This window comes from Paramormyrops kingsleyae, chromosome 1, assembly GCF_048594095.1.
Source record: "Paramormyrops kingsleyae isolate MSU_618 chromosome 1, PKINGS_0.4, whole genome shotgun sequence".
Lineage (NCBI taxonomy): Eukaryota > Metazoa > Chordata > Actinopteri > Osteoglossiformes > Mormyridae > Paramormyrops > Paramormyrops kingsleyae.
Genome location: NC_132797.1, coordinates 19866163 through 19881886, shown reverse-complemented (window position 1 = coordinate 19881886; position 15724 = coordinate 19866163). Strand labels below are relative to the sequence as shown.

The following is a 15724-nucleotide window of genomic DNA, read 5'->3' as shown; positions in this document are numbered from 1 at the left end:
GAACAGGGGCAGAGACGGGCGGCATGATAATCTAACGAAGGCCGAGCGTAAGTTAAGAAGCTCTGGCAAAGGTGCCCGTGTGGTGGGTGGTATCTGGGCAACATGGATAACTTTCCTGTACAGACGCGTCCCATGACTAACGGCAATAGTCACGGGGGAGGGAGGTAAACACATTAAATCCAGCTTGAAGCAAACCACAAAGCAGTCAATGCACATTTCTGAATAATTTCAAGAAAGACTCGGTTTAGAGGGCAAACAGAGGGCAAATCAGCGTGAAGCTAACAGTTTTTGCATAACCCTATTTTCCAAATTTCACATGAGTCATACACAGGGGGGGCTACAGGGGCACTGCCTCCATCTGAATGCTAACTGGCCCACAGAGTGCCCACTCCCCTGTCACTCACTTATTCAAAACATGTCATTGGCTAATGATAAGGTTGGCCATCTGTATGAAGTATGGTCCCCTCTTATCCCCCTGGTCATGGATTAGAGTTATATGAATACTTCAGCATTACAGCTTTGTATGACGGTGATTTGACAGATAAAACTCATTTAAGTACAATGCAGCGCATCCGCGGCACACTAACTGATTCTTACCGTGAGGCAAACAAACAGTGGGGGGGGGGGGGCGCTCTCCCAAACACAACTACACTCCTGGGAATAACCACTCTGACACCACTGGCAAGTCCGCCAAATTCTTCCAAAACCCAATTAAGGGAGAAATACACAGAAACTTCTAAGGTAAGACGATAATGCCTGCTTTTGCGATTATATGAGAAAAAGGTTCGCGGAAGGGCACAGTGCTTTGTGACAGCTAGCTAAAGAGCAGCACCACAGTGGATAGAATCAATTTTAGATACATCTAAAATTAAGGGGACTTTACCTATTCGATGGAGGAGAGGAAGCAAAAACTCCCAAGAAGGGAGGAAAAAAAAACCTCTGAGGCTCCAAGGTCCTAGAGGGTCTGATTTAATAAAAGCAGGGTGTGGAATGTGGACAGTCAGTCCATCAGGGAGCCTGTTCCCCTAGCAGGCCTGTGTAAGCTGGCAAACCATAGGCCACATCCACCATGTCACAGCCCACGGCTAATATGTTCGGATGGTATCTTGCCCCCCCCCCGTTAATTAAACGGTTCCATCCCCCAAAATGAAACAACGGAGGGATGGTGATCCGTCCGAAAGGCAAGCGTGGCTTAAAAACAGAGCTGCTGACATCCAGACGCTAGCTTGTTCCCAGATAACGGCACACAAAGACAGCAGATGTGTGACTCAGATGGCCGGGGGACTGCGGTCCTGCCAGGGGAGGAAGTCATGAAAAGGGATGGGGGGGGGGGGTGGCAAAGAGGGTGATGTTGGGGCAAGTAGAGTGTAGAGCACGAGTGCCAATTTGGATTCATAGGCCCCAAGGAGAACTCTGTCCCATTCATCTCCTTCTGGTGCCCCCCCCCCCAGAAAAGCAGCCAGTGCACATACACACTCTCTATGCATTTTTACATGAGGTATGAGGTAATTATCAGTCATTCATACAATCAAAATTCAACATAACCTTGCCTTTTTAATAGTTTTTTTGTTGATTAAAATGGTTTTTAGGCCAAGAGGTAAATTTAATTAAAAGAAAACCATTCCGAAAAGTGTAGCTTTAATTAAAAACTCCTGGGTAACATTGCCATTAGCAAATATGTTTTTTCCCCCCATAGCCGGAAAGATATTTTTAACCAGAGAAAAAATCCCTTTAAATCCTTTGATCCAAATCCAAAGCCTTCTAAAGAATACTTACATTACTTTTTACTATAAGCTTTTTTGATTACTATGACAAATCATCAGAAAACCTTTAGTAGGATTATAGCCTCATAACAGGAAGTAACATTGAGTAGCTATTTTGAAAACATCTTGCAACACTGTTCAACAACGGCTTATCGCTTTTTGTCAAATAATCTCAATTGGTAAAGCTTGACAGTAAGTGTCTCTCTTATCCTGCACAGAGCGATGAAACTTAACCAGGGCGAGGTTCCCTCTGCCCGGACCGGCCCGTTTTGTCGGGTAATTTCTAAGAGCCCAGCACTGACCCGTAGGCTACACTGGGGCGTCGCACCTCACACGGTAAATAATCGCTTTGCATGGCCACAAAAGGAGTATGGGAAGGATACTGCCCTCATTTTGAGAAAACAGCCCACCAGCTGTGCTTATTCAAATGCTTAAGGGTGCAGAAGTACAAAACAGTACTGCGCAAAGGAAATTATATTTATGTGGGTGTAAAACTGAATTTTTTATTTTTTTTTAATCTATCAAAGTGGATTAGCTTGGCTATTTCAAATCCTCTCCTAAAGTCACCACGTTAACTACACTTACCGTGCGACACATCCATGTATTTGGTGAGCTTGTCCACTGGCACACCTTGCTAATTAATACCTTGTGAAGTTAAGTAAGTAGGTTAATGAATTAGGCTGGTTGGGAAATGTAACAAATATATGGAATTGCTGGGATGCCCCAAGGAGCGTCACGGCCATTTGACGGTATACGAAGAGCTTTATAAAAATTTGTCAGTTTTACGTTGGTGTTTTTGAGCAAATTAATAGCTTTTAAAATAATTTTTTTTGCACATCTGCAAAGTACTGCAACCAAAATAAACATACCGAGACTAATAAAGTGCTTAGAGAGACTTTTATCTGCCAATCATTATTCAAAGGCAACTTTTCAGGGTGTGAGAGCATTAGAAGATGAATATACTTCCGTGTGGGTTTGCCCGTTTAATACTTGACATTACGGTACTTTGGTTTTTGTACATATTTGGTCAGTTTGCCCTGTTACTTCCTTATAGCATTTTAGCGTCACACACTCCGCTTGGTATTTATTCGGCGAATGACTGCAGGGATTGTTCGCCCGCTATCACCAGCAGCCTTTATATAAAGTTACATAATCTTTCTTGTATGACAAGGGGCAGCAGAATCTGCAGGCAGGAAGTCAAACATCATGTTATTGTTCTTCATCGCGCGAAAGGTCAGGACAGCCCTACCCACCGCTGAGGAGGGCAGACCTCCTATACGTCCACATGGGCACGGACCCCCCCCCCATCCCCACATTCGCAGTGCCCAGCTGCGGGTTCCCCAGCAGGGAAAAGGCTATTCCAGCTGAAGCGGGAGGCCAGCGGTGGTGTTAGCACTGGAGTAACACTCGAGAAGGGCGGCTTTTTTAGGAAGTGGGGTCTCTATGTCAATCAGCCAAGTGCAGCTGGGAAAGGAAGGGAGGGGCTATTTTAGGTGATTTATGTTTAGGAATCAAAATCTTGTTAGTAAAAAAAGGTGGTGGGAGGAGTGGGGGGGTTAGGGGGCAGAATGACCACCACTACGAAGCCAAGCAAGTATTCACTGTGGAAGCATCTGAAGCAGAACCAGACTCACTCTGCTGTAAATGTATCCCTGGTAGCAAGTGGGATGCTTGTTGTCGTGGCGACCAGCATATGGGCAATGGAGGATGAAGCGCAGATCACAAGCTTCACTTGCCTTTAACCCCCTGTGCACTGGGCTATATGATCCCAATTCCTTACACACCGTAATGCTTCTACTGCAGGCGGTCCGGCAGGTGGTGCAGTACCTGACCCGGATAAAAGCCCACAGGAGAGCGAGCAGCGGCATCCCTATTGAGGCTTTGCTGGAACAGCAGTGTGTGCCAAGCAGCAACATGAGATTAACCTTAAATAAAGGTGTTTAGTATCAGTACCAGCTGCAGAACAGCAATGAGTGCAAACAGGTACTCAGAGTCTCCTTCCTGAACACTGGTGATCACATTCGCATTTATTTACATGCATTTCATTTAGCAGATGTTTTTGTCCAAAGTGACGCACAAGTGAGGCAAATAGCACATTACAAGCATACGTGTCGAGTCAACCTGGCATAAGTGCAGCTAGCTTCCAATGAATGGCCAGGTACAAGTGTAAGAAGCATCAGAGCTACACACAAACAAGACAAGACCCTAATAAGACGAATATGGAAATAAGCAGAACGTGCAACAAGAGCATTCGAGGAACATGGAAGGTGTGAGCTGGTAGAAGTATTCCTGGAACAGATGATGTTTTAATGTTCATGCAATCACCCATTATTCTGAACATGAAATATTTTCATAAATTGGGGAAAAAAAATTTAAAGCACAAAACATTAATTTCATGTCTCCAGAATCCAACATTACAGTCCAGTCTTAGGCTTCAGAGACCAGTAAATTCAGATGCAATTAACTGTACTAGTAGTAAAATCAGGGAAAGTGCATCCCCCAATGAGGAGGAGGAAAAGGGATGAGCAGACAATAACTGAGCCACTGAGCCCCCGTTTTCACTGGAACTTCTTTAAAGGCAGAATTTAGTTTTTGATGCCAGAGTCATATGTCCTCTTTTTCAAATCAGATTACTTAAAATGGCAAAGATCAAATGGCAGAAGGACAGAAAGTCAGAGTGAACTTTATTGCCATTGTGTGCATGCACAGTGAAATGAGGTAGTGAACTCTCACACCTAATATTGGTGCTAAAGAAAGATGGCAAAAAAGGACCAGCTGTTAAATTTTGTTCCATGTAAGCTTCCGGGACTCTTGCAGCCCCGATACTTTTCTTTTAAGAGTCTGTCTCCCCCTCTGACCTAATTAGTTCTCTGTACTCTAAGTCCTACATATTCTCATTCATAAAATAAATGCTTAAAATACTTTAAGGAGCCTAAATGTAGAGGTGAAACCTCTCCTGGATGAAGGGAGGGGAGACAGAGCCCCCAGCACTACTTCCTCCCCCAACTGGACCGATGGCACTTCACCTGTTACTCTGGGCTTGAATAATTCAGCACATGAACCGACACACAAGATGGCCAGCGGCACACTGACCAGGATAAGCACATGCACCATGGGATCATATGTTAGATAAGCCGGCATTAATAAATTTCCTGTGGCATTCCATTCAGGGCGCCCCCGGCCTGCTGCCCTTTGCTGCCTGGGATAGGCTCCAGGCCTTCCATGTGACCCTGACCAGCTGGAAAATGGATGAAGGAAACATATAATTAGCAAGGCATTAATAGATGAACATTTAGGGACACGTCCAACCTCAGCTGGACAGGCATGAGGGCCCTGCATGCGCGAGGCAGCGCTTCTCAACATCTTCCTGCCTCGGCTGACGTTCTCCACCTTACGCTGTGCCACGGGGCCCCCACCGGGCTTGCATATGCCCCTGGCGGGGGTGGAACCATTTCCCAGCCGATGATCCCCCTCGTACCGTGCAGAGTACCGTACCACTGTCGGCTCTACAGCACACAGGGTACAATGCCTGATAAAAACCAAACGACTGTGAGATCCTGACGCAGTAGGATTTTATGCTCACAAAAATATATTTTTTGAATAATGTTGTGTAGCTATGGCCAACAAACTCGCTTGATGTACCGTGAAAATGAAAAAGGCTTTAGAGACTTCCTCTGCCAACAGTAACTCAATGCAAAATGACACAGAGGAGTATAGTGTATATGCTGACCGAAAGTCCAAAATGAATGAATGATTAATGATGCTTTATTTGCTGTTTGTACGAGTACGAGTATGAGTACAGGTAGACTACAATGCTTTTTTTCCCGCATATCACATCTTAGGTGTCAAAGCTTGGAGTCAGAGCACAGGGTCAGCCATCGATCCAGGACCCCTGGAGCATTTTGGGGGGTTGCTGAATGGACATGTGACCATTCTCCCAATTATGGGACTCGAACCTGCCACCTACCGGTCACTAACACCACAGCCTCAAAAGTCAAACAGGAAAATGAAATGACAGCGGGTCACGGAGCTGAACAGCTAAGAGCCGAAAGGGCCTGATAAGATCAGAAAACTTATTGTACCTTTGAATAAGATTAACCAGATTAGTGAATTAAAAAAGTGCTCATGAGTAACTGCTAAAATTGTAACCCGAGTAGGTCAAAATGGATCAAGGCTTCACCCCAGATGGTGGAGAACTTCACTGTTGAAAACCAGCCAGAATTAACCTAGGCAAAAACAATACCTCAGTAGGCCAATGTTTTCATGTTAGGCATGTTCATCAAAACATAGTTTTAAAAAATCATTTAATTTTAACTATAATTTTTGGCACTCTGTCTAGGAGTACTTATTGTCTGTTTTTTGAGAGCCTTGTTTTAGACAGACTATCAGTTACAATCGTAATGCTTCTTCTGTCACAAATGGGGAACGTGTTGAACCATAAAATCTTCTCTAAAGTTGTTCACAAAATCACTGCCATTGCGTCAATTAACCTTCCTCTTCCTAAAAGCCGCACGCCACTTTGCCTGAATGCAGCACAGTTACGGAGCACTTCTATTTGCCGTGGTGCATTAGTATGAGTGGGAGAATAGCACACCAGCTGGATGTCAGGGTGCAGATATGGAATGTTTGTCGGGTTTGGCATTATCTAGCAGGGGGCATAAAAAAATACATAAAACAATTATGTAGAAAGTGAGGTTTTGTGATGTTATATGAATACATTAATACAAACATGCTTTCACTAGCCTAGCCTGGATGGTCACAGTCCCCTAATGCCACCTGCCTGAGGGACACTGGCTGGCCCCTGCTCTACCGACCTGAGACCTTCCTCACCTGGACGTCGCTTTGGACAAAAACGCCTGCTAGACTAATAATTGTACATGCATATAAATGTAAATGATTGGGATAGAGGGGAATTTTATCAGCCATGAATGATCTTGACCAAATGACCCAGAAAGCCTCCTACAGCTATGCTAATCGGCTGGGTTATATATGAGGGCGGGGCCACAGGGCACTAGCCCTATGTGAAAGTTGATTGGCTTGAGGAGTGCCTCCTCAGCTGTCACTCACCAATTCAAAATATATCATTGGCTATTGACAGGCTGACTCCTCTGTAAGAATTACAGCCCTTCTTTTGCCCTCCATCTTAAAAAAAAAAAAATCCTAGAATCAGCCCTTCTAATGGGAAGCATGGAGCGGCCATGTCAAACTCAATAATCAGTCAAGCGGCAAAAACATTTCCATGATTCATTCGGCACACGGGCTGACTAATCACCAGCCAAAACCTCACAGAATCATCAAGACCAATTTCTGTTCTCCGAATCAAACGTCTGTTCCACCCACTAGCAGGAGCCCACATGACTGTAAGCCTTAGAAAACTGCCCGGCTGCCCCCCCGCCCTCCTGCACTGCCTGATCGATACCCCCCACTTAGCGGCCTTTCGTTTCCCAAATGCCTCCCACCATCGCGCTGTTCACCTGCCGTTCCGTCGCAGTACCAAAGCGAGAGCCGCCCGTGCGGAAGTACGGAGAAAACGGCACTGGAACGCGAGCTGCAGCACAGCTGCAGGCGGAATAAAAAACAATCCCAGTTTAGGCATTTAACTGCTTTCTCCTGCGACAATAACCAAGCCGCACGGGTAAATAGAAAACTTCTTCTCTTAGTTTAACGTATGATAAACAGCTATAAGCTAATCAGGTCATACTTTAAAAAAAGTATAAAGTACATCACAGCTGGTCTGGGGTATTTTTGGAGTATGTTTTATTGAGTCTCAGCTATCATCCTCATATTCTCTCCAGAAGTAACCTCAGCCCAAAGTTCTGTTTTGTGGTCAAATTAATACTGAGTATCCAATTTCATTCAGCCCATTCTGCTACATATCTGTAACCTTATATAGGACTGATGCCTATGAACATTTTATACATTTATCATATTCTTAAGAATCTTTTCATATTTTTCCCCGCTGTACCACAGCAGAGAACATCTAATATAAGTTTTCAAATAAAGTTACATAGACAAAAAATTGAGCATATTAGGCAATAATTTATATAGATCATTTATAAAGATTATAACAATTTTCCATCATCAAGGCACTAAAGACCCCGTTTGACGTAGATGGGGTCTTTTTTCACGGAATGATGGAGCCCATCTGCTGGGCTTGGCTGGCACAATAGTCTAGGATTACAACATAGTGTTTACATTTCACTGCTGATGCCGTGTTCATGTCCCCGCGCTGGCTGGCATGCCTCAGTGACTCATGCGGCCCCGCAGCCCCCCGCACATGGCAGCGCCCCCAACAGATGTTTCTTGTTCATGCCGTGGTCCGTAAATTCAAACAGATATCCAGAAAGGTGATTCATAACACGAGCCTTTCCGTGTTACACTGCGGAAAAATCGTGAAGCGGGTGGTGGGGGGAGGGGGGGGGGGAGGCAGGGAACCGCACAGCCTGCAATTTCCAAACTGTAATGGCACTGCAAACACCCAGGCCTTTTCCCTCTTATCACTGCGTAATAAACTTAGGGGAGAGAAGCCTGACAGCACGCTAATATGATAATGACTTTAATTAAAGAACACTTTTAGGTGTCATTAAATGTAAATTTGCACAGTGTCCAAATAAACAGCAATATAAATACAGCCAAATTTACTTCAAGGGATGATGGAGACAATAGCTGACTGCATTAAAATCAGCTAACTGTAATAAGTTCAATGTCCTCATTACTTTAGTATTTCAGACTGCATATAGGGACATTGTTATATGGCCGAGATAATACCTTAAACATGCTTAAAGGGAATGTGTGTCAAATGAGGCATTTTAGACATGCAACACAAAGCCAAAGACATCCTGAGCTCCCAATCTGCATGCAATGCTTCGCTATCCCTTGTCAAAAATGACTCCACCCTCCTCCAAAGTAATTGGGTAAAACTATTTTTTAAATCAAGTAACGACAGGACATATACTATCAAGCCAAAAATAACCTGGGGACCACAGCTCAATGTGTCTAAACATTTCATAGTTGTAGGAAGTAGATGCTAATTAAGTACGTACTTGTTAGCGTGAGTTTACCGGAGTTTGTGTACGAAGGACCATTAATGCATGCTGCCCTGTAGAGGACTGGCCCCCCATCCAGGGCGGCCCCAGCCTCATGCACTGTGTCTCCTGGGATAGACTCAAGGCTCTCTGGAAGCCGGCATAGCAGGAGAGCTCAGAAAGATGGGTGGGTGAATGGTGTCACTCAAACAATCAAAGTAGTAGAGAGAGTCGGAGACGGCCTTGCAGATACATTAGATCAAATCGCATCTGAAATGGTTGGAGAGCACCAGAGTCATGTTACAACATGATCCTAGACCTCCAATTGGCACCTGTGGGGAGGGGGGGGGGGGGGCACTGTACTATATTAATATATCAGATGAGTCTGAAAAGACCAGCAAAATGAGAATGGATGTGAAAGAGAATGGATGTGAAAGAGAATGGATGTGAAAGAGAATGGATGTGAAAGAGAATGGATGTGATGTATGTACTTGAAGCTTAGGATTAGGGTACAACCTACTGCTGGAGACACAATGCAAGTCGACATAAATTAACGCATTACTATCAATTCTGACTGGAATTCAGATAAATCTACCTCTTGATATTAACATTATGGTTTGAATTCAGTCAGTAAAGGAGCAGGTAATGAGTGCAAGCTAAGAGCCGAAGTCCAGACGATGTCGTCCACAGACTGTGACAGCGAGACAGTATTTATTACGGCAATAAAGCCTGTGCATCTAAGGATCTATACGTAATATTTACTGTCAGCCAAAATCAGGTTATTAAGGGCTGTCAAAAACAAGCCAACCAGATATTAGTTCACCAACATGATGAGCAGCTTCACCGGTATTTGGCACAATGTGAGCTGGAAAAATATCTATACACTAAAGAATCCACACATACTGAACATTCCATGACAGTATTTTACAACAGGACAACATCATTAAGCATCAATGTGGAATTTAATTTCCTTCATTGGGGTTTGGTTTTGGATAAAGGGTTGCCAACAGATCAAGTCAGCAACCAATATGGGTATAACCCCACATGCAATGAGGTCATTTAGCAAACAAGCAGACAATTCTCAATGTATCGCCGAGGAATCAAGAACCTCTGGATTGAAGGTATACTCCATAGGGTACCTTAAGCAAGCTTTGAGACATAAGTATGTCAAATAAGAAAGGAAGAGAGGAGAATACAGACTATTGCAGGCTCCTCTGTTCTGAACTGTAGAAACATTAAAGAAATGTAAGGTACCAGCCAATCCAGAACCAAATACTGCATGGTGCAGGGAAACTGCTATGAAACCACAGAAATCAGACAAATCTTTCAATCTGTACAACATACCCTGACAGTTATAAGGATGTTAGGCAATGGGGGAGCTTCCTGTATCTAAACCGCTGTGTCGTCTTCCTCACGGTTCATCAAAAGGAAAAGGAACGTGACACTGCAGGGCACTTCCTGTTACACTGTAGCCTGTATATAAACTGCTGTGCCATCTTCCTCACTGTTCATCAACAGCAAAACTGGCATCACACTGCAAGGCACTTCCTATTATACTGTAGCCTGTATATAAACCGCTGTGCCATCTTCCTCACTGTTCTACAACAGCAAAACGGGCGTCACACAGCAGAGCACTTCCTGTTACCCTGTAGCTCCCTAAGAGGATCAGCACATCTTCAGTACTGTGGAAAGACAACATGGGCGGTATATGGTTTCCATGGTAACTTACACCATGGTTTGCCTGGCCATCCGGAACCTGGACGCACAAGATCCCTTTGTGTATCAACCACAAAGCCATACTTGCATTCATAAGGGAAACATAGATGCTGTCCGATAATGGACCAGACAAGACAAAACAAGAAGTCATGTGGCAAAGATGATTCTGCATTGGACCTAAAACCACTCCTTGAGCAGCCCAGGCCAGTCCAGAACCAGGCCTGCTGAAGGCAAGGCAAACCAAGAGCTTGGAAAGGTGGGGGCATTCAGAAAGAGCTCTGGAAAACACTGGTCACAGGAAGAAACGATCAAGGGAAGGCGACAATGTTAATGAATGACTCCTTTACACAAATCAACAGGATACACTGCAGCCTGTATATAAACTGCTGTGCCATCTTGCTGACCAATAACAGGAAACTTCTGCACTGAGGGATTTTTCTTAAGTTTTCTGATATTGAAGTGAGTTTATTAATTTCCCTTAAATGCAGGTTGTAAGTCACCAAAGGAGTTTAAAGGGTATAACCAAACCACTAACCAAGAGTACAACTAGCAACCAGGAAAACTACACAGAGGTCTAAATAATATTTTAAAATGATACATTACAGACAAGAAAGCAAGATACACCTTTGGCCTTAATCCTGAGGAAAAAAAATGTGTTCATTCTAACTTGTCATGAGTTTCCCTTTGAGGTTTCAGGTCACATCACACAAAGCCAACACAGCCCGATTTGCACTTATTAGATAACGGCGCTATACTACGTCACATTTTGCAAAGTGAAAGCGCAACACGGAGTTCATGCGTGTGTAGTAACCACGTCAAGTGCCATTAAAACGTGCCGCTAATACAGGCTTAAAAAGCAGTCACTTGTGCAGGATTTCACGAGCGGAATAGATTTATTTCCGCCAGTCTTTTGAATATTTTTTTTTAGAAACGTATCATTTAGAGAGAGAAATCGTGTCGGTTACCGTGGCTTTTATATTCCATTCATATGGGAAGTTTCGTGTCTCACACATTTATCTTAAAACCTGCAGCGGCAGAATTCTGACACTTCTAGCCAAGGCGGATTTGGAAACCATCTCCTCAAAAGAAACTGCTGAACGTCTGCCAGATAACCAGCAGCATGAAGTGGCCCAGAGGCTTCCAATTTCAAAAACGTGCTGGGATGCTCACCATTTTCCAGCATGGACCAGTTCACGCACACTAGGAGCGAAATATTCCTGGGACTTTACGGCGCCCCTGATCAAAGCATGAAAGCCAGTCCTGAAGACAAAATGCAAATATGAGATCATTTATGATCTTTTAGTTAAATTGTTTCGCTCGCAGGAAACTTTAAAATGACAAAGCTCCCCATTTAAACGCACTACAATCTTCAAATGAATCGTCTTTAAAATATTTGGCACTTCTCTCAGAAGTTTATATCAGGAGCCTCAGCATGACAGACCAACATATTTCAAATACCATATATCAAACTTCTTTAGTTACGGTATATAAAGGAGGGAGGAATAAAATATACAATGTAGGCACTATTATGTTTAATATTTTAAAACTTGTGTTTATTGTTAATACATCTCAACCTTAAGTGCGTCCTACATTCAAGTGCTGCAGTGTACCCTGTATATAAGTGAACACGTATTAGCACTGGCACCAGATCATTGACGTCGCTGTGGCTGGCATCAGTAACACGGAGGACATTTGCAGGTTCTTCCCCCGGCTTCTTAAGCAAACCCCCGGTGTGCAATGACCGCATCGTCCCGTTGAGGTGCACCGGGGGGGGCTGCTTACATGGCACAAAGAGCCCGATCGGCCACTCAGAAAGGCCTTGATGGTGAGCCTGTGTCACCCCCTTAAACCCACCGATCCCGGCACATCTGGCGCCCTGCGCAGCGGCTTATCCTGCCCATTCACTGCACCGCTGACGGATACATTATATACCAGACAAGTTTCTAAAATATACCCTGTTCAGAACAACAAAGGAGTGGATCAACCACACATCGTCGCCGCCGCTGCATGGTTTAATCACAAAAATGCATGATTTTTTAAACGCAATCGTACGCTGACCTTGGATTTAATATCTGGTCAGGAAGACAAGACATACATTTTAAAACACCATAAATGCTTATACATTCTCACATATAAAATCTAGCCAGCGTCTTAGGCACTATAGCGCCGTGCCAGTTATTTATATCTTTTGCTGGGATATAATTGCAAATATTTAATTTCAAAATAAAATGCTTTTTCCAATGACAAACGATGTCATGCTGCACAAACTCCTAACAGGTGACCTTCTGTACATAATGCATACGCCTCCGGCCACTTTAAACGTCGCCTACGCTTTACCTTTGTAGCTAGATACTACTGTTTGTAAAGCAAATTTAAAATAATAAACAGCAACAAAAACTGAAACAAAAAGGCGAATGCTTCTGCATGCTGGGGGACCGATACCACACACAATGTCAGCTTTGTGAAAACAAATAAGCAATCGCGCCTCTGTTTAGCAAACAGGCTACTTAAATAACTTAAGATTTCAGATCCGTGCTTTTATCAAGAATGAAAGCATGGATGGGGGACAGCGGGGCCTGGCTTACCTCCTCCAGGACGCCGACGGTGTTCCGGCAGCTCTGCAGGCGGGTGGTGAAGCTGGACGTAGTGGGAGAGTTGTAATCCTCCGTGGTCTCCGAGAGGAACTCGGATACGGAGATCTGATCCGGCATCCTTCAGCAAACAATCGCCCCACCACCCAAAAAAATGAAATATTTTAAGAAAGGCTAAACCATTAAAGACAAACGAAGAGGAGAAGCTTATCCCGTCCAAGCTGATGGATGCAAAGCAGCAAAATGACCAGTAACCCAGAATATGGAAGAAAACCGATCCTCCCTTTAACTGAGGACTTGTTCCGGCGAATTGGTGTCCCCGGAATGATGGGGGCTCTTTCTGGGTATTTCGCCCACCTCCACTTGCGTTCACCAGCTCAAACTGTGTCCTTTCTACGGTCTGATGATCGCCCCGCGTCCCCGCCACACGCCGCAGCACAGCGCTCTAACAGCTGCCCTCATTCCGCTTTATAACCAATTATTTTGCATGTATATTTGCTGCAGTTGTACTTTGCGCTGAAGTTGCACCGGATGCATGGGCAGCTCTCGTGCTCTCGATGTCGCCTTTCTTCCCTCCGGACGATCTCTGCGTTTTGACACTTAAGCGGGCTCACACACACACACTCACATACACACACGCTGCTTCCCCTCCTCCTCTCACTCTCTCACCCATCCACCCACCCACGGCGTATCACGGGGACAAACAAGGGGGGGGCAATCTGCGCATGCTTCACCCAGCATTCAGCGAGCCCCGGGCCGGCTGAAGAGCCAGGACCCCGCCGCTCCGGCCCCCCGGGGCGTGGGGGCGCCTTGCGCTAGTGATGAAACCCGCAAAACGACGGTTAAATTACATTTTCGTAATGCATGATACGATTCTGCGCTACATGCGCTGTTCTAAACGGTTTCAATAAGCGTCATTGCGTAGGCCTACCTTACTCTGCGAAATTTAAGTTTTTACTCCCGACTGTTGTGCCCGCTGTCGGCGTTTTGCTTTCTCATAACGCAGGACAGCGCGCTGTTTAGGGTACGCGCTTTAACTCGGCCGCGGTTTCGCATGGAGCGTCCGTATCGCGACTGTACGCGGCCGCAGTGAGTGGAAATTAAATGTAGTACTATGGCAGTGTTGGTATACGGAGATTTTGGTGGAGTATCATCCGGATACACTAAGCAATATCCATACATATTTAATTTGTGTTGAAATTATAGGCCTAGTTATAATAGGAATAATAACGTTGACGTATTCTAAAGCAATATTCAAAAAATGTTGCTTAGAAAAGATGATCTGACATTAATTTAGACTTTTAAATGTTAATGTTCTGATACTGTACTGACATGCACGTAAGCTATCAGGATTTACTAGCTGGTTCCTTTCACATAATTGTACTTGTATAAAAACGTCGCAAGTGCGCAGCCTATAGGCGGCACTTTGTAGTGCATCTAATACCATTTTAAACGCTATCAACTAGTGTTGGAAAGGCTCCCGTTTTGGAAAAAACTAAAAGGTTTACATTGCTCATAATATGTAGTACTCATTGCCACGAGCTGTGCACTCCGTCCTGCGTGTTTTGCAAATAGTGGACTGAAATTGGGGTATCCTGAAGTTAGAGGGGGCGTACAGCAGGGTCTTACCGGCTCCATAAAGAATCTTTTGATGAAAAACTTGACAAGCGAGAGGATGAGGATCTCATGACTTGTGGTCACCTTAACAGAATAACCTAATAAAAATAAACATAACGGCAACTACATAAACCTCCACATCAAATCCCTGTTAACATTATTCTCTTCCAACTACATCATAAACATTTAGTACTGTTATTGGTTTCGTAAAATATATGTCAATATGTGAAAAGAGGAGCATTACACGTATGAAACAGTATTCATAGAGCGTGTGTATCCAAAGGGACACTAAGCACAGCTACATAACGGTATGTCCTTAACGTCCATGCAAACATACTTATATATGCTATAAAATCGATACACGCACGGGACATCTTCATTTTGACATTTTCGTCGTCATTTCGAATCTTATATGTAACCGGACTAGCAGATTATGATTCTTAAGAGCAGTATTTTAACAGTAAAAGCCACGCCTAGAATACTAAGTAACTTACCGAGACTGCTGTGTTATCAACCCCGACCCGCACTTTGTGCAGTGACTCGAAAGCCAGTGATTTGCGGTTGAAAGAGAAAACATTTACAGTAGACATCATACTCAGATCATTTTGCATCCCTTCCTTAATCCAGCGAGAGGTAATTAAATCCTACATTCATTTAAAAAAATGGATGGGGGGGAAAGTGTGGAAAAAGCGTATGGATCCTGTGAAGAGATCGCCGGCCACGCAGGGACAGGAAGGGGAAAATCTACCATGTGAGCAGAAAAAAAAGCCTGTTACAATGGACAGGATCTGGGAGCTAATAGCACAGGAACTGAGGAAATCCAAAACTACTCACACAGGAAACGTGAGATCTGGGTAAACACTGGCCGGGCTAATGTGGTTATCCTCGGTGTTTAAACGCATCGCATGTGTTTTCTCATATTCGCATGCAGACAAAGGCATGGTTACACTGTCTACAGTTATATAAACGTAATATCCGTATAGGACACGGCCATAATTTTGGTTTGCATGAA

General features: G+C 44.2%; 1 protein-coding gene across 4 annotated transcripts in view; it reads right to left on the bottom strand.

The window, feature by feature from the left end:
• asap1b (ArfGAP with SH3 domain, ankyrin repeat and PH domain 1b) overlaps window positions 1-15474 on the bottom strand; it is a 93355-nt gene extending 77881 nt beyond the window's left edge. For 2 of the 4 annotated variants that reach the window (XM_072711477.1, XM_072711481.1), the window contains exons 1-3: window positions 15207-15474; window positions 14725-14810; window positions 13090-13216 (exon numbers count right to left, since the gene is read on the bottom strand). In XM_072711477.1, coding sequence (XP_072567578.1) covers window positions 13090-13216; window positions 14725-14783 — 186 coding nt within the window. In that variant the 5' untranslated portion in view covers window positions 14784-14810; window positions 15207-15474. Of the gene's footprint in view, window positions 1-13089; window positions 13217-14026; window positions 14153-14724; window positions 14811-15206 lie in introns of those variants that run through there. The other 2 variants (XM_072711491.1, XM_072711486.1) reach the window with 2 other exon arrangements.
• Window positions 15475-15724: the final 250 nt, after the last annotated feature.